Source organism: Pelodiscus sinensis, chromosome 3 (assembly GCF_052426305.1).
Source record: "Pelodiscus sinensis isolate ZL-2025 chromosome 3, ASM5242630v1, whole genome shotgun sequence".
NCBI lineage: Eukaryota > Metazoa > Chordata > Testudines > Trionychidae > Pelodiscus > Pelodiscus sinensis.
The window spans coordinates 165,754,451-165,776,946 of record NC_143054.1 but is presented as its reverse complement, the minus strand read 5'-3'; the positions used below and the strand labels follow the sequence as shown (position 1 = coordinate 165,776,946).

Sequence of the window (22,496 nt, the reverse complement as noted above, 5' to 3'; positions counted from 1 at the left end):
AAAATGCAGAGGCAAAGTGATCAGCACGAACTGGGACAGCTCGGTCCCAGCTCACACTGAGTCCAGCAGCCCTTGTTTGCAGCGCCAACCCTGTCTGCTGCAAACGGGCTGATTCTGGTGGCTGCTTCAGTCCCCGCTTTTGCCGTTTCCTGGCTGCACTCCTGTCTGTCTCCGCCCAGAGGGAACAGCCAGCATTTCAATGTTAGTCACAAACATTGGGCTACTATATATACGATATGATGGTAGTGATAGTACAGACTGAGAACATCAACTTGAAATATTGTGGTTTTGTTCACAGTAAATTGAGCTCCTTCAATGAAGACTACATAAAAAACAGAGAAGAGTATGAAGAGGCTCAGGAAGCCATTGTTAAAGAAATCATTAATATTGCTTCAGGTAAATAAGGTGCTATTAACAAATAAGTTGAAATGTTTGGAGAACTTACTATAACTTTTTCTTTGTTCCTGTATACATAAGTCAAATGATCTATAGTTTGTAGATGGCTTCAAGCATGGGTATATAATTCTTAATTGCTCCTTTTAACTCCCAAACTGTTTAAAGATGGATTGGTCACCTAGTCACATGGCCATAATGTTTAATGTTCCTGGGTGAAGAGTGCTGACATATTGTAACTTATCTGGAAGCAAAGCAATTCTTAAATCTTGTTGGGAAAAATTAAAAGGCTCATGAACATAAATCCCAAATCTGGGGGGGGAGGGGGAGGAGAAAAAGCAATTTACGGGCTTCATTTAAATGAGTCACTGTCCCACTAAGGAAAGAGCTGAGAGATATGCATCTTTGAGCCAAAGAATAGCCAAAAAAAAAAAAAAAAAATTGTAGGAAGCAATGTTGTATAACTGTGCTGTCTTTATGAATACTTTCTTAACTTTAAGTTGATCTGATAAATGCTCTTATTAATTATGTGAATTGTTCTTAAGAACTGGCTTTGAAGTTGTTTTTAAATAACTGTTAAAATTACAAGTGCTTGAAAGGGAGAATGAGTAACCAGAAACCAAACAAGCTGCTAGTAGAAGGCAAAATGTCAGGTACAGATGGATCAACAATCAATTTATATTGCAGCGTATGTATGTTCCTTGCTGTGTAAAATGATGACCTACAGAAGATGCATATGTGCACTTGTTTGTAGCAACAGTTGTGACACATACTTGTTGCAATAGCTTTGTCCTATTTTTTTTTTTCTTTAGCTTGTGTCTCCTAGCAAATATATTTTGGGAATAGATAGTTAAGCATGATTTGATGCTGAAAATAAATAGAAATTACTTCAAGATTTCTCATTCTGCCATAGAAACTGTTGCAGATTATAAAAATTGTAGGTCCTGGTCTGTACCCTAATGAAATAAATACAAAATGTTTAGAAGACTGAATGTCTTTATCTCTGCTGAAGTTTTATATTGAATTTTGTTTACTTACATCTAGCATTAAAGACTGCAAAAGTCCCTAAAATGATTTTTTGCATAAAGCTTGTTTAACTTTTATTCCCAATTTCTGTTGTATTCATTTGCTTGACTATAGTCAGTTGGAATTGCATACGCTTATGTTTTTTCTGCTACTATGGTATAGAATTTACTAATAAATTGCAAAACAAGCATTTGTTTGGCTTGGTTGGCTCTTATTTTTCATAGTTTGCATCATGCAGTAGCTATTAGTTCTGTCTTTTGCTTTAATATACATTCCGTAGTATCCTCGCCTGCACTCACAGTATGCTTGTCAGCAAGTTAAGGAAGTATGGATTGGATAAATGGACTGGTAAGGTGGATAGAAAAACGCCTTGATTGTCAGACTCGACGGGTAGTGATGAGTGGCTTGATATCTGATTGGCGATTGATGTCAAGCCAAGTGTCCCCAGGGTCGGTTCTGAGACTGGTTTATTTCAACATCTTTATTATTGATCTGGATGAGGGGATGGATTGCACCCTCAGCAAGGTCACAGATGACACTAAGTTAGGGGGAGAGGTAGATACAGTGGAGGGTAGGGATAAGGTCCAGAGTGGCCTAGACAAATTGATAGGACTGGGCCAAAAGGAATCTCATGAGGTTCAACAAGGACAAGTGCAGAGTCCTGCACTGGGAATGGAAGAATCCCAGGAATTGTTACAGGCTGGGGACTGACTGGCTAAACAGCGCTTCCGCAGAAAAACACCTGGGGATTACAGTGCATAAGAAGCTGTATGAGAGTCAATAGTGTACCCTTGTAGCCTAGAAGGCTAATGGCATTTTGGAGAGCATTAGGTGGGGCGTTGCCAGTAGATCTAGAGCAGTGATTATTCCTCTTTATTCGGTGATAGTGAGGCAACATCTGGAGTATTGAGTCCAATTCTGGGCCCCCAATTACAGAAAGGATGTGGACGCATTGGAGAAGGTCTAGAAGAGGGCAACCAAAATGATTAGGGGGCTGGAGCACATGACCTACAAGGAGAGACTAAGGGATTTGGGCTTGTTTAGCCTACAGAAGAGAAGATTGAGAGGGGATTTGATAGCAGCCTTTAACTACCTGAAGCGGGGTTCCAAAGAGGATGGAGAGAGGCTGTTCTCAGTAGTGAGAGATGCCAGAACAAGGAGCAATGGTCTCAAGGAGCAATGGGGGAGGTCTAGGTTGGATATTAAGCAAAGCTATTTCACTAGAAGGGTGGTGAAGCACTGGAATGGGTTATCTAGGGAGGTGGTGAAATCTCCACCCCTAGGAGTTTTTAAGTCCCGGTTTGACAAAGTCCTGGCGGGGATGATTTAGTTGGGATTGGTCCTGCTTTGAGCAGAGTGTTGGACTTGATGACCACCTGAGGTCTCTTCCAACCCTATAATTCTGTGATTTGTGCAACTGCATGAAAGCAAATTAAGAGGTTTGTAAAGATGGCACCTTCCACAGTAAATGTCCACCATATATACAATTAGGTCTTTCCACTTATTTAAAGACTTCACTGCTGTTATAACACAAGCCTAGCGAGTATACCTATATTTAAACATAATTTTTCTGTCTGCCTGCAGTGGAGGCAGTTTAATATAGAAATTTTCTACAGACTGGACTGGGTATATAATTCTTAATTGCTCTGTACCCCATTGTAGAATTAGATGTCAAGAGCTAGTTAAGACTCAGTGAGTGTATGTCTACACTACAAAGTTAATTCAAAATAACAGCAGTTATTTTGAATTAACTTTAATAGCATTTACACAGGCAAACTGCTATTTCGAAATAAATTCAAAATAGTGGAGCCCTTATTTCGAATTTGGTAAACCTCATTCTACAAGGAGTACTGCCAAATTCGAAATAGCTATTTCGAATTAAGTGCTGTGTAGACACTTAATTCGAAATAGGGGGCCTCCAGCCCTTCCCAGAGAGCCCTGGTGGCCACTCTGGGTACAACCAGGAAAGCTTACTCTCCTCTCCCCCAACCCTGGAGACATTGAAGGGGTAGACCCTGGCCACAGTGCCTGTGCCAGTTCCAAGCCTTCCAGCCCAGAGCCAGCAGTGGCCACCGGGGCCCCTGACTCAGTGGCCCCAAAATATGAGCCAGCAAGCCACTGGCAGCCAGCCCTCCACCGCTCCCCAGGAGCATTCTGCCAGCTCCCAGGAGCCTGTTAGGGGCTGGAGAAGGTGGGTACCTTCCTGGTCCAGGGTGGAGATCATGGACCGTATTCAGGTTTGGGGGGGATGCCCCCAACTTCCATGATCTCAGCCCTAGACAGAGGAACACGGCCGTCTATGGCAGGATAGCTACCAGCCTGGTCACCAAAGGCCACATGCGAACCCAGAAGCAGGTTTGCATGGAAGTCAGGTTGGTTCGGCAAGACCCCCAACCCTGATCCCTGAGCTTCCCCTTCCCCTTCTTCCCCTTGCTTCCTCCTTCCAGCTCCCTCCTCCCAGGTTTCCCCCTCCCCTCTTCCACCCTCTCTTCCCCTCTCCCACCTCCTTTTCCCAGTCTCCATAGAGGTCCATCTCTCCCCTCCCCAGTTTTATTCAGTAAACCCAGTTTCTATTTTTGAACATACGTGTCTTTTATTTGACACCGGGAAGAGAGGCTAGGGAGGGCTAAGTGGAAGGACGTGAGGGAGGAATGGGGCACGAGCCCCCGGTGGGGAGGACCAGGGAGGCTTTGAGAGCTCCTGGATCCTGACAGCCCCCTGATGGACCCCCAGATGGCAGCCTGCAGCAAGTGCAGCCGGGCTGATGGCAATGACCCCATGAAATGCACCGGTGTGCCCAGGGGCAGCTCTGGCTACATGTGGCCGAGTGCTGTGGTGTCCCAAGTATGGGCACTCCAAGATAGGACTGCCTTGTTGTCCCTCATCGAGGTAAACAAGCAAGCGGGGAACCCTGAGAACTGTCTGTCCGGGGTGGGGGTAGGGTCCCATTAAGCACGGAGCTCAGTTAGCCTCAGGCAGCATCCCCACACATTAAGTCCTAACCTGATGCCCTGCCGGCACTGGTTCCGGCCAGCCTTAACTTCGGTTCAGTGTCCACTCAGTGTGGACGCGCTATTTCGAAATAGCAAAACACTATTTCAAAATAGTTTTTTTGTATAGATGTGTTATTTCAAATTAGCTTAATTCGAATTAACTCTTTCGAATTAAGTTAATTTGAAATAGCACTGTAGTGTAGACCTACCCTGAGAGAGTGCTAATTTCCCGGTGAAGATTGTCTAGTAGAATTTTCTGGAATAAATTTTTTTGCACTGTATTAGTCACGTTTTTTGACATGTTATACAGGCGGCCCCTGACTTGCAGCGTAATAAGTTCCTGGGGAAGTGTTGCAAGTGGGGGCATCGTAACTTGAACCCGCATTTCCGATAGGCACCATGTGCCATCGTAAATGCGGGCTGGGATGTAAGTCGGGGGATTCAGCCCCTTCTGCACTTACAGAAACAGACATAAGTGCAGGGGTTCGCAACTCAGGCCATCGTAAGGCGGGGGTTTCCTGTACCACTTGTAGATATTAAAATAATTAGAGGTTTGACACCCCCCCCCCCCAACAGTCTGCAGAAGAAAAGAATATGGTGGGGGGAGGAAATTTAATATCAGACTTCAAATACCTGAAGAGGGATTCCAAAGAGGATGGAGCTAGACTAGTGTCAGTGGTGATCTCAAGTTGCAGTGGGTTAGGTTAGGTGTAGGTTGGATTTTAGGAAAAAGTGTTTCACTGGGAGGGTGGTGAAGCAGTGAGTTATATAGGGTGGGAGTGGAATCTCCATCCTTCAGAGGTTTTTACGACCAAGCTTGTCAAAACTTGGCTGAAATGATTTAGTTGGGGTTGATTCTGCTTTGAGCAGGGTGTTGGATTAGATGACCATCTAAGTTCTCTTCCAACCCTAATCTTCTATGATTCTAACAGACACTTAAATTTATTAGCAGGTTATAGAATTTAAGCAACTACACAGTATGTGCTCTCACAACCTTGCTTTCATGACACATCCAAATAGTGGTCACCAGAGATTGTGTGAGACGGAAGGATTTCCATATTTAAATAAGCTTCCCCCCTTCTCTGATGCCAGTAAGAGGCAATTAGTAGTGGGCATGCCTCTTCCCCATTTATATATTGAGAACAATCATACATTTGTGGTCCAGCTACAGGAATCACATGATGACTACTTAACTGTCACTTCAGATATGGTATATGAGTCTATCATCTATCACATGAGCAGTTAAGTCTGTTTTACACAGTTGTATTATCATTCAGCTCAGATGTGTAACTATCAGTTGCAATAGGCAGTCTGCAAGATGAATTGAGTTCTTTATTAAAGACTGATTCATTACTTCATTGGTTTCTATATTTGCTTTAAAGGAAATTTAATATAAAAAGCCATGCGATTTGTGACCAGATCATGGAAGTTGACTGGAAAGTATGTGAAAGATGAGTTGAACTCTAATTTGGGATGTACCATGCAGTTTCATTGCAAATTTGCAGTCTTTTGTTTCTCATAGTATCCACAACATTTAGGTTTAAAATGTCCTTGTTTTTTTTATTTGAATAAATTGTAAATTCAGTATACTTATAGATGCATTGTTCTGCTTTTCTTTAAACAGGATATGTAGAGCCAATACAGACAATGAATGATGTGATAGCTCACTTAGATGCTGTTGTCAGTTTTGCTCACGTATCAAATGGAGCTCCTGTGCCATACGTACGTCCGGTTATTCTGGAAAAGGGACAAGGAAAGATTGTGCTGAAAGGTTGCAGACACCCTTGCATTGAAGTTCAAGATGATATAGCGTTCATCCCCAATGATGTTCACTTTGAGAAGGGCAAGCAGATGTTCCATATTATTACTGGTAAAGACTAATTTATATGCAATATTTTTAGTTTTCATTTAAACTCAAGAAGCAAAGTTAATTTTGAAGTATTTCTTGTAGGAAATGTATTTTTTTAAATAAGTATGTCAACCATTTAATGCTTTATAGGTGAGGGGGAAGAGATCTTTTAATGATTTACCTATGCCAGTGTTGGCATTTAGGTCAGGTTTTGAAAAAAGATGAGATGGCATTTTATAAACCTGTTTTAGCACCACTATATTTTTAGGGTGGTTATGGTTAAAAAGTACATGCTTTAAAACAAAACAAAAAGTGGCCGTGATGTACTTAAAAATGTTTTCTTTGGAGCTGTGTACTTCCTACACATGGACTCACCGGTCTTTAGAATGACTAGTCATAGAATGTCAGCATGTTTGGAATTAAAAGTATGTTTGTGGGAATGCTGGTTATGGCATTTCAGGTCTGGTAACATTTAAACAGGATTGTTTGGGTAGAAGAGAGAAAGATCATACAAGATATTGGTAAATCCCATAGCACTGTAAAAGATAACACAGTGTACATGTTCACAATTTCTGTGGAATACACTTGGTCAGCATTATAAGTTAACATTTAGGGGAATGTTAAATATTTCTCTGTTTAAATTAATATACAGTGGACTACTTTATAAGTTAGTATAACCTATTAAACTTAATGGATTAGTGATATAATAAACTCTTCTTTTATAAGGTGAAGTTACTCGTAATACCAGCCACAGGGTTGCCACTCTACATACCTGGAGGAAGCCATGTTTTTAGCCTTGAGGGATCCCAGAATCTCACTTGAAATGCATCGTGATTGCATTATGTTATGATTGATAGGCCATTGTATTTGAAAATTTTGTCTGCAGTCCTAGTTCAGAGGTTATTGCTAATGTGATTTACCAATGGAGATGTATAAATATCACACTGATAGTATGAGTGCTGATTATTTTCTGGTAGACTTTACAGGAGCTAGTGTTTTAATATGTCCAATAGACAATGTGGTTATCTATATTGCGTATAGATGTGCACTTTGTTGAAAATAGTGTATGTACTTTATGTGTACATTTCCTGTAAAAGTTTATCTTTAATATGAATAATCTGCTATACTTTTCTGTTACCAGAGTGGATAAAAATTGATGGTTTAAAAGGGGGTGGGTCGGATGTAAATTAAACACTTCTCTTTTGAAAATCTATTTAAATTTGAAATTGACAACCTGTGTTAAGGCCTAAACTTTTTATAATGTATTACAGTCACTTACATAAAGGAGTGCTGCAGTAACAAACCCTCCTCAGATTTTGGTTTATATGTCTAGTGGATGCAGAGAATATTTTGTCCATTCATTTGGAGCAGTTACCTGAAATATGAGAAACTGACTGGATGTTGAAAATCAGGAAAGCCTGTTTTCCTCTTCCAGTCTACTAATGAAAATTAGATGGGAGAGGATGAGGTGTATTAATTCTGAAAACTTGAAGAACATGGAGCCAGATTTTCAAAAGTATTTAGGCGCACACAAAAAAACAGGATTTCAGCAAACTTTTGAGCAAGGTAGGTAACCACATTACACTTAGAGAAATAGAACTACAGGTTGAACATTTCTAGTCGGCAGTCTCTGTTTTTTTTAACATCCGTGCTCCGGCATGATTTTAGTTAGCTAGATGTCCACTTACCATGGGTGTGGCCAAGTTTCCCACAGTCCGATGGTTTGTTTATACCAGTCCTGTCTCAGTGTTCTATGCTGTTGTTTAGCTCTAATTTACTCCTAAATGTTTTCTAAGAGCCCTGTGAGCAGTCGAAATGTTGGTAATGCTGCTAGTCAATATTGACCTCCTGTGGTTCAGCAAATTTTCTAGTTTATCACCAGTCACGTCCCCAGGGTACGAGTTTAGAGAGGTTCAACCTTCAACAGAAACTTGTTTGGGGGATACGGCAATATGCTTTATTTATTGTGAAGGCAGAATTAATTTACTGTCCCTAGTTACTAAAATTGTCCTCCACATGTATACACAGTTCTACAGATGGGATATAATTAGCAACCTCACTTGTGCAGATAGTCTAGATATAAGGAAGGGAGCTTGGTTGTATCAGTGCACGCCAATGCTCCTGGAGGCTGATTTGTAAAACTGAAAGACCCAATCCTATAGTTTTACACCCATCTTCTTATATGTTTTAGTCCATAGATCTTGTGCTGTCTCACTGCTTCCCCCCGCACTGTAGGACCATGAGTCATCAGTTAATAGCTGAGGTGACTTTGATCTTCTTTTCTTGATGGGGTTTTGTCTCTTTCTTGGGTGGATTCTTTTCCAGGCTCATTGTCATTGTTATTCAGCCATCAAGCTGGTACTGGCAGCTGGTCACCCACATAGGCTGGCTTCAGGGTAAAGCTGCACCCATAGAATCATAGAGCTGGAAGAGTCCTTAGAAGGCCATCAAGTCCAGCCCCCTGCCCAAGGCAGGATCAATCCCAAATAAATCAACCCAGCCAGGGCTTTGTCAAGCCGGGATTTAAACATCTCTAGGGATGGAGACTCCACTACTTCCCTAAGTAACCCATTCCAGTGCTTCACCACCCTCCTAGTGAAATAGTTTCTCCTAATATCCAACCTGGACCTTTCCCACCACAACTTAAGACCATTGTTCCTTGTTCTGCCATCCATCACTACTGTGAACAGCCTTTCTCCATCCTCTTTGGACCCTCCCTTCAGGAAGTTGAAGGCTGCTATCAAATCCCCCCTCACTCTTCTCTTCTGCAGACTAAATAGACCCAACTCCCTCAGCCTCTCCTCGTAGGTCATATGCTCCAGCCCCCTAATCATTTTGGTTGCCCTCCGCTGGACCCTCTCCAATGCGTCCACATCCTTCCTGTAATTGCGGGCCCAGAACTGGACACAATACTCCAGATGTGGCCTCACCAGAGCCAAGTAAAGAGGAATAATCACATCTCTGGATCAACTGGCAGTGCTCCTCTTAATGCAACCTAGTATGCCATTAGCCTTCTGGGCTACAAGGGCACACTGTTGACTCATGTCCAGCTTCTCATCCACTGTAACCCCCAGGTCCTTTTCTGCAGAACTGCTATTTAGCCAGTTGGTCCCCAGCCTGTAGCAATGCTTGGAATTCTTCTGTCCCAAGTGCAGGACTCTACACTTGTCCTTATTCACACATGTCATGTTCACACTTTTAAATGAAGTTATATGGTCATATACCTAACTTGAAACAGAGTTAAGGTAGTACAAAGTTTGAAATGGGGTTTGTTACAATAAAAGATTCTTTGAAGGCAACTCTTAATAGGTTACTGACAAATTCATCCAAATCCCATTTATAAAAATTGGGCCGCAATTTAATGAGGTCACATAATGTCACATTGGTAGATGTATTTCATTAAAAGGGCAACTTCATTCTTCAGCCTAACAAACAGAAATAATCACAAATTCACTAACTATTTAATGTTTCCTTTGTTTAATAAATCACTTTAAAAATAGTTTTATATGGAGCAGACTGTGAAGAAAGCAATTGGTTTTGTAACTTAAACTGTATTCCCTGTTGACAGGAAGCACTATCAAGACTAAGCATAAAATTAAACTCTTCTACCTTTGCTTTAATTTAGAAGTATGTACATGAACTTTAGATTGTTGCTCATGTTTTTGAGAAGTCAGGTTATTCAAAAATTCTTCTTTGAGTGCTTGTTCATGTCCATTCATCATAGGTGTATATGCCTGCAACATGCACCAGTGCTGGAAGTTTTTTCCTAAGCAGTACCCATAGGAGCCAGGGTCCCACGCACACCCTGCAGTGGTGTGCATAAGCCATGCTATATAGGACGCTCCCTGGCCCTCCGTTCCTTCTTACCGCCAGTGATGGTGCTTGGAACACCATGGTGCTTGGAACACCATGGTGCTTGGAACACCATGGTGCTTGGAACACCATGGTGCTTGGAACACCATGCTCCAGCCATCTCTGTAGCTAGCATTTCCATTGCAGTGTTGGTATTTTTAATCAAATTTGCTAAGTACCAATGAAGTGCTAGACTTTTGATTCTCCTAATGACTTTGCCTGGGGAACAAGTCCATGCCAGTCAGCGATCCGCATCCTGACTGCCTTCGTTGCCTGAGTGAAGGACATACCTTGAACAAATGTCGATTTTGCAGGTCCTTCCATCCCAGAACCATTAAAGAAAGGAGCATGCATCTCCATGCTCTCTTAATTGAGTCTGTGCTTGCTCCACAAGACCAAAGATTGGACTTGGCACCGAGTATTGGTACTTCGGTACACAGCCAGCATCAACAGCTTGGGTCCTTTGTCACCCACAGCACCAGCAAAGCACTAAGAAGCCAGACAGAAACAAGTCCCCTCCTAAGGACAAGGGGAAGAAGAGTGACCGGTTGGCAGACAGGCTGGGGAAGGCCCAGAAGGCTCCAAACCCTCCATTCAGGTCACCTTCCCCGGTGCTGGAGGTCCATCTCCCCTCCATGCCAGAGGCTTTCCAGGACCCACAGGACAAATGTACCATGCCGGTACCTCTGATCTTGACATCAGTGGGGCCACGGCATAGGGGAAAACCTCCATTTGGCCCCAAATCACCCATCATGGTTCAGTCCCACTCTCCTCCAGCGTCCAAGAGGAGAGCATCACAAAGTCTTCATAGGTCTGTCTTTGAGAGACTGGGGGGATGACACTTGGTCTCCCGCCTGGCTGGAGTCGGTGCACAGGCCTGCAGAGGCACATGTTGTCCCTCTGTGCCCCGTACCAAAGGCACCGATGGGATTCCTCCCCACAGCACTGGCACCATTGCCGTGCTGTAGATACTTGCCAGCTGCAGAGGCTCATCCCAGCAATCCTAGTCCCCTTCTCAGCTCTGTGGCTTCCCTCTCCAGTACCATTCCCTGGACTTGGGGAGTGGATCTTCTGAGTGCTGTAGCTCTCATAGGCACGCTGGGTGCCGTCTGTCACCAAAGTCTCCATACTGAAGTGGTTACTGCTCCTGCTCTTCATCCTGGGCATCGGGAAGTGTCCGCTCCTGCAGTGTGGCCTTGGCCTTGGCTTCCATTCCTCTGGTGCAACAGTTGGCGCAGCCCTCACTGCCTGACTTGGGCTTCAAGGGGATGCAGGAGCATCAGCCCCTCCACAGCAGGTGGTTGGGCCAAGTGAGGAAGGCCAACCGGCCCTGGTTTCCTCTTTTTCATTGATGGATGAGGCAACAGTGGCTTCTCCCCGGGTGGTACCCTGGAGGACTCAGAGCCCACCAGGACCTCCTGAGGCGGGTGGCTAAGAGATTGGGCCTCCAGCCTGAGGAGGTGCAGGAGACCTCAGACTCACTGTTTGGGGTCCTTGAGCAAGTGAAACCCCACAGAGTAGCCTTGCCCCTGCACAAGGTGGTTGCCAAAATCACTAAGACTGTCAGGCCCCTTCTTCCATTCTGCCCATAGCCGAGAGGACCGAGCAGAAATACTTTGTTGCGGTGGGGGACCATGATTACCTTTATACATACACACCACCCAATTTCCTTGTAGTGGAATCGGTGAGCCACAGGGAGCACCAGGGCCAGCTGATCCCCTCCCCCAAGAATAAAGTCTCGAAACGCCTGGACCTGTTTGGCAGGGAACTTTATTTACAGCCAGCTTCCAGTTGCAGGTGATGAATCACCAGTTCTTGTTCCCCCGTTATGAGGTCAACACTTGGCAGGTGCTGACCAAGATTGAGGCCTCCCTGCCTGAAGGGCCTCATAAGGAGTTTAAAGCCCTAGTGGAGGACGGGTCTTCGGTGGCCTTGGCATCCTTACAGGTAACGTCTGATGCTGTGGAGTTGGCTGCTCACTCTGTGGCTTCCGCCATCTCCATGAATCATGGTTCCTGGCTCCTTCTGTTGGGCCTGTCTCTGTCCTGAACCTCCTTTCGACATCAGTGCCCTGTTTGCAGAACAGATGGACACTAAGTTGCACAGACTAAAGGACTCCTGTACGACTTGAAAACCATTGGCCTTGGATTCCCCAGGACTGAGAGGAGGAGGTTCAAACCTCAGTCCTCCCAACCCAAAGGGCAGTATCCTTGCCAAGAAAAGGCCCATTCAGGCCCGAAACTCCCCAAACAGAGACCAGGCCACCATCCTCAGTCTGGCCAACAATCCACCAGCCGGGCGAAACCTCAGGGCAAGCATTCCTTTTGCAGATGTGCCTAAGGACAGCGTACCAGACACCCAAGGTCCTGCCTGCCTGTTCTCCTTCAGCCTCCTTCCCTTCCTCCTGGCATGGAGGGTTATGGTTATTACATTGGACTATTGAGTCCTAGCCACTGTCCAGCATGGCTGCATCCTCCATCTCTCCTTCACACCACCCTCACACCTTTCACCTCTGTCCCTCTTTAGGGACCCTTCTCACAAGCATCTTCTTGAGCAGGCGCTATCCCAGTTGCTTCACGTAGAAGCAGTGGAGTGGGTGCTGTCAGAATTCAAGAACAAAGGTTTATACTCCTGCCACTTTTTGATTCCCAAGGTGAAATAGGGCTATGGCTTATATTGGACTTTTGCGGCCTCACAAGTTCCTGATCTGCCTCGAGTTCTGCCTGGTTTCCTCGGCCTCCATCTTTCCTGACCTGGATCCTGGGGACTGTTATGCCACCTTCCACCTCAGGGATGCGTGCTTCTGTATTGCAATCTCTGAAGGTCACAGGTGCTTCCTGAGGTTTGTAGTGGGAAAGAACCATTACCAGTTTACTGTCCTGCCCTTTGGCCTGTCTACGGCCCTCAGGGTTTTCACCAAGTGCATGTGGTTGCTGCTTACCTGAGGTGTCGGGAATTCAGGTATACACTTACCTGAATGAGACTTAAGGTCCAGTGCAATGTAAGTATCCTCCTGGACATGCACTACCAAGCTCAGTCTATTGAAAAAGGTCTCTTAGTGCCGACTCCATGGATAGAGTTTATAGGAGCAGTTCTGGACTCCTGCTCTGCCAGAGCATCGCTCCCTCAGTTTCGAGGCCCTATTGGTCCTCCTTCGGCAGCTAACTAGCACTCCCATGACCATCGCAAGGGTGTGTCTGGAGATCCTTGAGCATATGGCCACCTGCAAGTATGAAGTACCCCTGGATAGGCTCAGGATAAGGCCCCTCCTGCTGAGGCTGGTGTCGGTGTATGTACCAGTGATGTACTCCCAAGAAAGAGGGGTGGTGGTTCTCCCTCATGTGCTGTCGGCCCCGGTCTGGTGGACAAAACCAGACCAGGTCACGTTGGGCATCCCATATCAACCACACGTGAGGGAACTAGTTGCCAACACTTCGGATTGTGTTTGGCGGGGCTGACATAGGGATTCTTCATACTCATGGAGTGTGGTCTGTATAGGACAGAGGGCTCCACATAAATATAGAAGAGCTCAGGGCAATCAGCAATGTGTGCGGGGTGTTTCTTCCTCCCCTCGTGTGCAGAATGATGCATGTTCTCACCGAGAATACTGCTGCCACGTATTACATAAACAGGCAAGGGGGGAGCCGCTCCCCAGAAATTTGCAAGAAAGTTGTGAGGCTCTGGGAGTTGTGTCCTTCACAGCATTGTGCTAGAGGCCCGTCATCTCCCAGAGGTACAGAACACAACTGCAAACCATGTCAGCAGAGAGTTCTCCTTTCACCATGAGTGTGCTGTATAACTTGAGGTGACTGCCTCCCTCTTCCACGACTGGGGCTGTTCCCAAGTGGACCTCTTTATGATGAGAGAAAACGTGAAATGCGGCTGGTTATGTTCCCAGCTTGGCCTCAAGTAGGGTTCCCTTCAGGTGTGTTTTTGTACCAGTGGTCGGAGGGTTGTATTTACACCTTTCCTCAGTTTCCCCTCATTGACAAGGTCCTGCAGAAGGTCAAGAGGAGACAAAGCCATGGTAATCCTCATTGTACCAGCCTGGCTTTGGGGGCATTTATGAACCTAGTATCCCATGTGCCCAAGCGGTTGCCACTAAGACAAGACTTGTTGTCCCAGGACTAAGAGTGTCTGCTACATCCAACCTCAGCTCATTCCTCCTGACGGCATGGTTCATCTGTGGTTGCGTGTTCAGACATCATTTGGAGGGTTCTCCTTGAGAGTTGAAAAGATAAGGTCCTTCTGCAAGTTCTCACAGCTCTTTGTGGAGCATGGGAGGGGTTCTGCAGTTTCCTCCAGAGACTTTCAAAGTGGATCACTCCCTGCATCCACATGTGCTAAGAGTTGGCAGTGGCTCAGCTGCTGAAGCTGATCAGGGCCCATCTGCCAGAGCTCAGGCCTTATTGCGCTCTTACCTTCCACATGTCCCAATCCAGGACATTTGCTGAGCGGTGATGATTGTCAGTGCACACCTTCATGTCTCATAATGCCATCACGCAGCAGGCTAGAGATGATGCTGCATCTGGCAGGTCTGTACTGTAGTCTGCATTCTCATAACTCCTACCCACCTCTGTGCACACTGCTTACAGATATGCGCAAGCACTTGAAGAAGAAATGACAGTTACTTGTTTTGTGAGAGGTGTTCTTCAAAATGTGTTGCTCATGTCCATTCAACTTCCCACTCTCCTCCCCTCTGTCGGAGTTCTGGCAAGAAGGAACTGAGGAGGGAGGGGCCAGGGCATCCTAGATAGTGTGGCATGTATGCACCACTCTAGGGAGTGCTGGGGACCCCGGCCTTTACAGGTACTGCTTAGGGGAAAACTTCCAGCAGCGGTGCATGTGGCAAGCACACATAACTCTGTTGAATGGACATGAGCAACACATCTCAAAGAACACCAGTTAGAGAACAGGTAACTTGTCTTTTCTTTAGGAAAAAGTTCCGTCATATATTTGCAGTTGCAAGTAAGCCCATCCATGAAGCTGAGCTACTTGTTGCAGTTGTTGATTATATAGGCAAGAAGACATTTTTACATGTCAATTTTAGCTTAAATTTAGTTTAACCTTAAGAGTTCCTTAAAGTTGTATGTACAAGGGAGAGGGAGCAAATGTATTAATTTCTCGTCAAAATTAATTTCTTAGGTCCTAACATGGGAGGGAAATCAACATACATTCGCCAGACTGGAGTCATAGTTCTGATGGCCCAAATTGGGTGCTTTGTACCATGTGACTCAGCGGAAGTGACTATTGTGGATTGTATTCTGGCTCGGGTAGGAGCAGGAGACAGCCAGTTGAAGGGTGTCTCGACTTTCATGGCGGAAATGTTAGAAACTGCTTCAATTCTTCGGTAAGAGCTGTACCTCCTTTGTGTTTCATCTAAGAGAGTGGAGATTATCTTCAAGGATTTCTTTATACTGTACTATTATTGTTTCTATTACTGAGAGAAAAGTAAGTTATCACCATAAATACTGGTACTCCTAGATGAGACCAGCCCAAGTGTTTTATTTAATGAATGCCCATCTTCATTCACACATTGTCATGCAAGTCTGATCACGCATCTTGTATGATATCATTTATTTTATAGTATGTGCTTACAGTTAACTGCACTTGGCATTAGACTAAATTTTAAATTTTAGAGAGCTTGCGCTATCTAAACTTTGAAAAAATGTATTTATTTTAGGACTGCATCTGAAAACTCTTTAATAATTATTGACGAGTTGGGAAGAGGAACTTCAACCTACGATGGATTTGGGTTGGCATGGGCTATTTCAGAATATATCGCCAGCAAAATTTGTGCTTTCTGTATGTTTGCCACGCATTTTCATGAACTGACAGCACTTGCCAATGAAGTGCCAACTGTGAATAATTTACATGTTACAGCACTAACCACTGATGGGATGTTGACCATGCTTTACCGTGTCAAGAAAGGTGAGATCTTGTAAATGCTGAAAAAGATGAAACTATCAGATGCCATGGGAGAGATGCCTTATCTGCAAAAAGTCATGGAACTACTTTTTGTATTCTAAAACTAGGTCTTAGCTATTCTTAGCCATCACTAATTATTTAGTCCATTTCTCTCTTATGTACAGAGTGCTGCATCTCTTGGTGAATACAGATGAAAATCAGTACATTTTGGTAATGAATGAGTTGTTTTCTGATCCCCAGTTTTAATTCTGCAGCATAGATTAAAGCTTTTCGTCCCGTTTTTCATATTGTGCTGTTAAAAGGAGATACCCTTCTCAAATGATTTCAGATCTGCATTTGTCTAATTAACAACATTTCTTAACATTTTGTGTTAGAGCAAAAATGTGTAGAACCCATTTCTACAGGGAGGATAGGTGTTAGCGTTTACCAGAACAGTTTAGTAAAATGGTAAAAAGAAATAAAACTGTAGTCTCCAGATACATATATCTTAATTAACAAATGTTTAAATGTATGGAGGCATAATCATTGATGATATCAGCTAGCTAACTTATGGAACAATTAATATCTAGCAAAATATTATTTACGCAACTAGCATATGAAATTGCAAGCCCAAAAGCAAGGTTTTTTAGTGAATCAATAAATTCAGGTACTATATCACTGGAGAATGCAAATATGGTACCTATATTTAAGAAAAGGGGAGGGGGAAGTAATCCAGGAAACTACATGTCCAAAAGTTTGACCTCAATTGTATGCAAGTTCTTAAATGAAAATTTGAAAGAGACAAGTAATTAAAGACCTATAGCTAAACAGTAATTCAGGTAAAATAAAACATGCTTTTTATTAAAGACAGTGTGATGGGTCAGACCAGAGGACTACAGGAGATTAATAGAAGGGAAATATATTAGCCCTAAAGTAAATAGGTCCGTGTTCCCAGTGTAAACTAATGAGCTAACCCAGAACCAGCAGGAACATGCTGGAATCAATCAGGGCAATCAGGCCAATTAAAACACCTGGAGCCAGTTAGCAGGCTTCCAGAATCAACGGAGACAGGCTAATCAGGACACCTGGAGCCAATGAAGAACCAGTTGGGACTGGTTAGAATGAGCTCCCCTTCTGTTAGCTCACTGTGTGCAAGGAGCTGGGGAGAGAAGTTGTTCTGGAAGGTCTTGGAGAAGCAAGTGAAAGCAGCTAACAGGAGGTTAAGAACATAAGAATTTCCATCCTGGGTCAGACCAGCGGTCCATCCAGCCCAGTATCCTGTCTGTTGATAGGCCAATACCAGATGCCCCAGAGGGAGGGAACACAACAGGTAATCCTCACATGATCTCTCCCTTGTCACCTACCTCCAGAGAAACAAGAGGCCAGGGACACCATTCCTACCCATCCTGGCTAATAGCCATTGATGGTCCTAACCTTGATGAATCTATTTAGCTCTTTTTTGAACCCTGTTAAACTCCTAGTGTTCACCACATCCTTTGGCAAGGAGTTCCACAGGTTGACTGTGCGCTTGCAGTAAGGAAGGTGCTGGGGAGGATCATGGGGAAATGGCTCAGGGGATCATAGCTGCTCTGCAGCTGACACTGGAGACATTATAAGCAGCTGATATCGCAGGGTCCCTGGTGCAGAGGATGGGCCCGAGTTTCTCCCTCCCCTCCCCCCCAACTCTCCATTTCTCACCAGAGAAAGACTAGTTTTGGTAAAGGGGTCTGTACTGCCCTGTATCATTTGGAGGGGCAGCAGAGACTATGGAGTTTGGACTCCCATCTTTTCCCCATTCTGGCCAATTATGAGAGTGGCCCAACCAATGGCAAGCTGGTGTCCTAGAAAAAGTATCTAAACTGATGGCTGCTGTGAGCCTCTTAGGCAAGAAATGCACAGAATCCACCAAGGTTGAGGAGGAGCTTTATCACAGTAGATAGTACCTGACCTGCCTGATCTTCCTTTGAGAAGATAATGGATTTTCTGACAAAGGAACCTACCTGGATTTCAGTAAAGCATCGAATACAGTTACAGATACATAGAAAATGATTAAAGTGGAGAAGAGGGGGATTAATGTAAGAATCAAAAGGTGAGCAAGGAACTGGTTAAAGGGGAGATTACGGAGGGTCATACTGAAAGGTAAACTGTCAGGCTGAAAGGAGATGACTAGTGGATTTCCTCAAGGATTGGTCTTGGGGCCAGTCTTCTTCAGTGTTTTCACTTATGACCTTAGCACAAGAAGTGAGACTTGGTTATCACCGGTTGGCACATGACACACAGTTGGGAGGTATCGTCAATACAAAGGAGGACCACAATAGTATACAAGGAGATTTGAAAGACCTTGAAAACTGGAGCAATAGCTGTGGCATGAAATTTGGTAGTTCAGAATGCAAGGTCCTGCACTTTGGGGTGTGTCTAGACTTTAGGGTATTGTCGACAAAAGTGGACTTTTGTCAACAAAACTATACCTGCGTCTATACTACTGCCAAGTTCTGTCGACAGTAAGTCGACAGAACGCGTCAGTTTTGGTGACGGCGGTAAACCTCATTCTACGAGGAATAACGCCTTTTGTCGACAGAGTTCTGTTGACAAAAGGCGCTCTTGAATCCACACTGTGCTTTTTTCAAAAGAGAGTGTCTAGACTCTGTTGAAAAAGTGGCTTGCTTTGTTGACAGAACTGGCTGAAGTCGAGACATTCTTTGTTAACAGAACCTTTGTCGACAGTATCTGTCGACAAAAGCCTGTAGTCTAAATGTACCCTATGAAAATAACTATAAGATTGAGGCTTATCAAGTGGAAAAGACACAGGCTAGGTCTACACGATAGCCTTTTTTCAGAAAAAGCTACGTAAATTGTGCTGTGCAATTTGTGTAGCTTTTTCTGATTGCTTTTCCAGAAGAGGCTTTTCTGCCATTTGGCCCCATCTAGATGGGGCCAAATGGCGGAAAAGCCTCTTTTGGAAGAGTACTTATTCCTTGTAGAATGATGTATACAGGGCTCCCTGAAAGATTGTGTTTGCTTTTCCGCCAAAAAAAAGCGGAAAAGCAAACGTGTTCCCTCGATGCGGCAGAGTTTTTCTGGGATACCAGAAGTATCCTGGAAAACTCCCACAGTCTAGACGTACCCACAGAAAGAAAGAACTGTGAAAAAGGCTAATGCAATCCTAGGATACATTAGACCAGGCATTTTTCCAGTAGAAAGAGAGAAGCATTATTACCTTTGTATAGGGTACTGATAAGATCCCATCTGGAATAATGTATGCAATTCTGGTCTCCAGTGTTTAAAAAAGATTACTACAAACTGGAACAAGTACAGAGAAGGATGATCGGAGGAATAAAGACCCTATCTTCCAAGAGAAGAGTTAAGAAGTTTTTCTTTGTTTGCCTAACAAAACAAAGGCAAGGGAAGATATGATTATCCCTTTGATATATGTATAGAGAGAAAACACCAGGTAGCGAGAGGAGCTATTTAACTTAAGGGAAAATGTTGGCACAAGAACACATGGAAATAAATTGGCTGTCAGCAAGATGGAAAGGGCTCTGAGTTACTACAGAGAATTTTCTTGGGTCTCTGGCTGGCAGTTCTCCCCAACAAACTCAGCCTAATTGATCACCATATTTGGCGTTTGGAAGGAATTTTCCCCTAGGTCAGATTGTCTTCCTTCGCAATGTGGGGCATGGGTCATTGCTGGTTTGAGCTAGAATGAACCTCTGATTTGAAGTCTTTTAAATAAAGTTTTGAGGAGTTGAGTAACTCAGCAAGAGGTAAACCTTGTTGGGCCTATTACAGGAGAGAGTAGATGAGATTCTGTGGTCTGTGAAGTGCAGGAGATCAGTCTAGATGATCATGATGGTTCCTGTGGGCATTAAAGTCTGATATAAAAGAAATATGTCATGTTGTACTAGCTATCAAAATGTACAGAATAAATCTCCAATTTCCTTCATAACTTTCTGTGGGTATTTGTAGACTTATATCTTGGTGTAGCTAATTATATGCTGCAGAGCTCCATAACAAAGCGATTGAATGAAAGTGAGGAAAGAAAAATGTTTTAAAGTAATTATAAATAGTACTAAGATACAATAATTTTTGTTTTCACTATCTTAAAAGAAATGTTTAATTTTTTTGAATTATAAAAACATATTTCCTAGGATGTACTATCAAAGAGAGACTAAGTGGTGGCAAGCCAGGAAATAGTGGGAGAACCTAAACCATATGACTCCTCAAAAAGAAATTTTGCAAGGCTTGTTTTTATGATGTTAGTCATTGTAAATACTTTCTCCTGGATTTTCTATATTTTTCTTTAGGTGTCTGTGATCAGAGTTTTGGAATACATGTAGCAGAACTTGCTGCTTTTCCAAAGCATGTAATAGAGAGTGCAAAAGAGAAGGCTGTGGAGCTAGAGGAGTTCCAAAATGTTGGAAAACCTGAGGAATCTGAAGGAGAGCCAGCAGCTAAAAGACGCTACAGAGAAAAAGAGGTTTGTTAATGTAGTCCATACAAAATCTATGTCAGGCTTCCTAGGGAGGTCGTGGAATCTCCATCACTAGAGATATTTAAGAGCACGTTGGATAGACATCTATAAAGATGATCTAGACAGTGCTTGGTCCTGCAATAAGGGCAGGAGACTAGACTGGATGGTCTCTAGAGGTCCCTTCCAGTTTTAGTGTTCTGTGATTCACTGAAAAAAGTTGTGCACAATATGAACCCTTTAGAAAGCAGTGTAGGGGTAGCTGTATGCATGTCATTTTACTGTGCTGAACAATAGGGACTTAAGGCATAGATGGGACGATGGTTCCAGCTATCACTTAAGTTTTTTCTCACATGGGTCAAAGGCCAAAATTAGTTGGTTTGGGTTTGTGTGCACGTGCCTTTTGTTGTAATTTAGTTTACATGTAAATTAATTGTTCATATTTGTTCAACGTATTATTTGGATGGATCTGCAGTTGACCCACTCTTTGACCTGTTATGTGAGGGTTCAGCTGCACTAATTTCTTCAGCCTCAAATAGGCCTGGTTAGTATAGTTGATGCTAGTAAAAAGTTAGGTTCATATTGTTTTCTAATATTAGTGTAATAGATTAGATCCACCTTTAGTCACTGTACCCAATCAGGTGCTGATGGCTGCAGTGCCAAAGCTCAGGCTGACGCTATGATGCTGATCTTTGAAGCTCCAGCACCACTTCGGTGCTCACCGCCACGAATGCTTCAGACACGTTTCATACTAATACTGCCCCTGCACCCAGCAGTAGAACTGTGCAAAATGTCTGCACCTGCAGCACTGGCTGAAGGCAGAGATGTGCTGCTGCGTATGAGTGACTCTGGCTGGCTTGGCACAGAGATGAGGAGTTGGGCCCTTGGCTCTGAGTCCCCTCTCCCCAAGATAGACTGTTCTGACTATCATGGTTCCTGTGCTAACAAGTCTGTTCTACACTGTATCCCTGTGAGCTGAAAAAAACCTTCTGTTCTACCTGCTGCCTGAGAGTCACATCTGGCTGCGGATGGGGGTGGAGGGCCCAGTGACTCCCCAACACCTCGGTGACATCCCTGCCCTGTCTTTTCCCACAACCAAAGTGCCCAGGGAGCCAGTGCAGACAACAGTGGTCCACCCATGCCTTCTTCGTTCAGTGGCAGAGTAAGGGGAGCAAGGCAGTCACAGCTGCTTTGCTACTCCAGCTGCATTGCTCTGTTTCTGCCAGGAAGCACAGCAGAGTCCTGCCCCCTCCTCTGGAGGGGCACAGCTGGGAGAGCAAAGCAGCCAACAGTTGGGGCCACCTTGTTTTGCTTCCCCCTCCGGTAAGTGTGGAGGAAGGGGAGGACCCTTGCTGCCAGCACCAGCCCCACTAGTCCCCCAGCCAGCTCAGCTTCTGGCCATCTCCTTACTCTTCTCTTCGAAAGTAAAACCGCAGTCTAGAAGTGGTTCTTTCGAAAAGGGAAGGCTTTTTTGAAAGATCCTGTAAACCTGAGGATCCCTTTTCAAAAGAACCTCGTCTAGACTACGGTTTTACTTTCGAAATAGTGCTTTTTTGAAAGAGCGCCATTATGTGATTATGCAAATGAAGCATGGGAAATTCAAATCCTGGCTTCATTTGCAATTTCGAAGTGCCTAATTTATATCCCTCTGTCAAAAGAGGGATGTAATCTAGACATATCCCTACTATCGCAGTCCTCACAAAGGAGGGAGAAACATTTCATTCTTAGGTGTGTGAAAAATATTGAAGATATTGCATGTGTTTTGCCAGTCTCGCTTAGCAGATGCATCAGCATCACTTCTAGAAGCAGACACATGCTGTAATATCCCCAAATCCTTTCATTGATGGAGGGTTCCCTCACTGGATGTGCTGTGCATAAGCATTTCATACAATGAAATCACAATTCTGGGAGCTACAGGATTAAGCAGATTATTGCGATGGGAGTCCCACAGTACAGTAGAGGCTTATGCAGAATCTTGTAGTCTTGACAAATAGTGTTATCAGCACAG

At 44.0% G+C, this 22,496-nt stretch overlaps 1 protein-coding gene across 1 annotated transcript in view; it reads left to right on the top strand.

Moving 5' to 3' along the window:
- MSH2 (mutS homolog 2) overlaps positions 1-22,496 on the top strand; it is a 99,261-nt gene that overhangs the window by 70,200 nt on the left and 6,565 nt on the right. Inside the window, exons 11-15 of the mRNA XM_075925390.2 lie at positions 299-396; positions 6,037-6,282; positions 15,259-15,463; positions 15,797-16,044; positions 20,325-20,497. Of these exons, the coding sequence (XP_075781505.2) occupies positions 299-396; positions 6,037-6,282; positions 15,259-15,463; positions 15,797-16,044; positions 20,325-20,497 (970 nt within the window). The remainder of the gene's footprint in view (positions 1-298; positions 397-6,036; positions 6,283-15,258; positions 15,464-15,796; positions 16,045-20,324; positions 20,498-22,496) is intronic.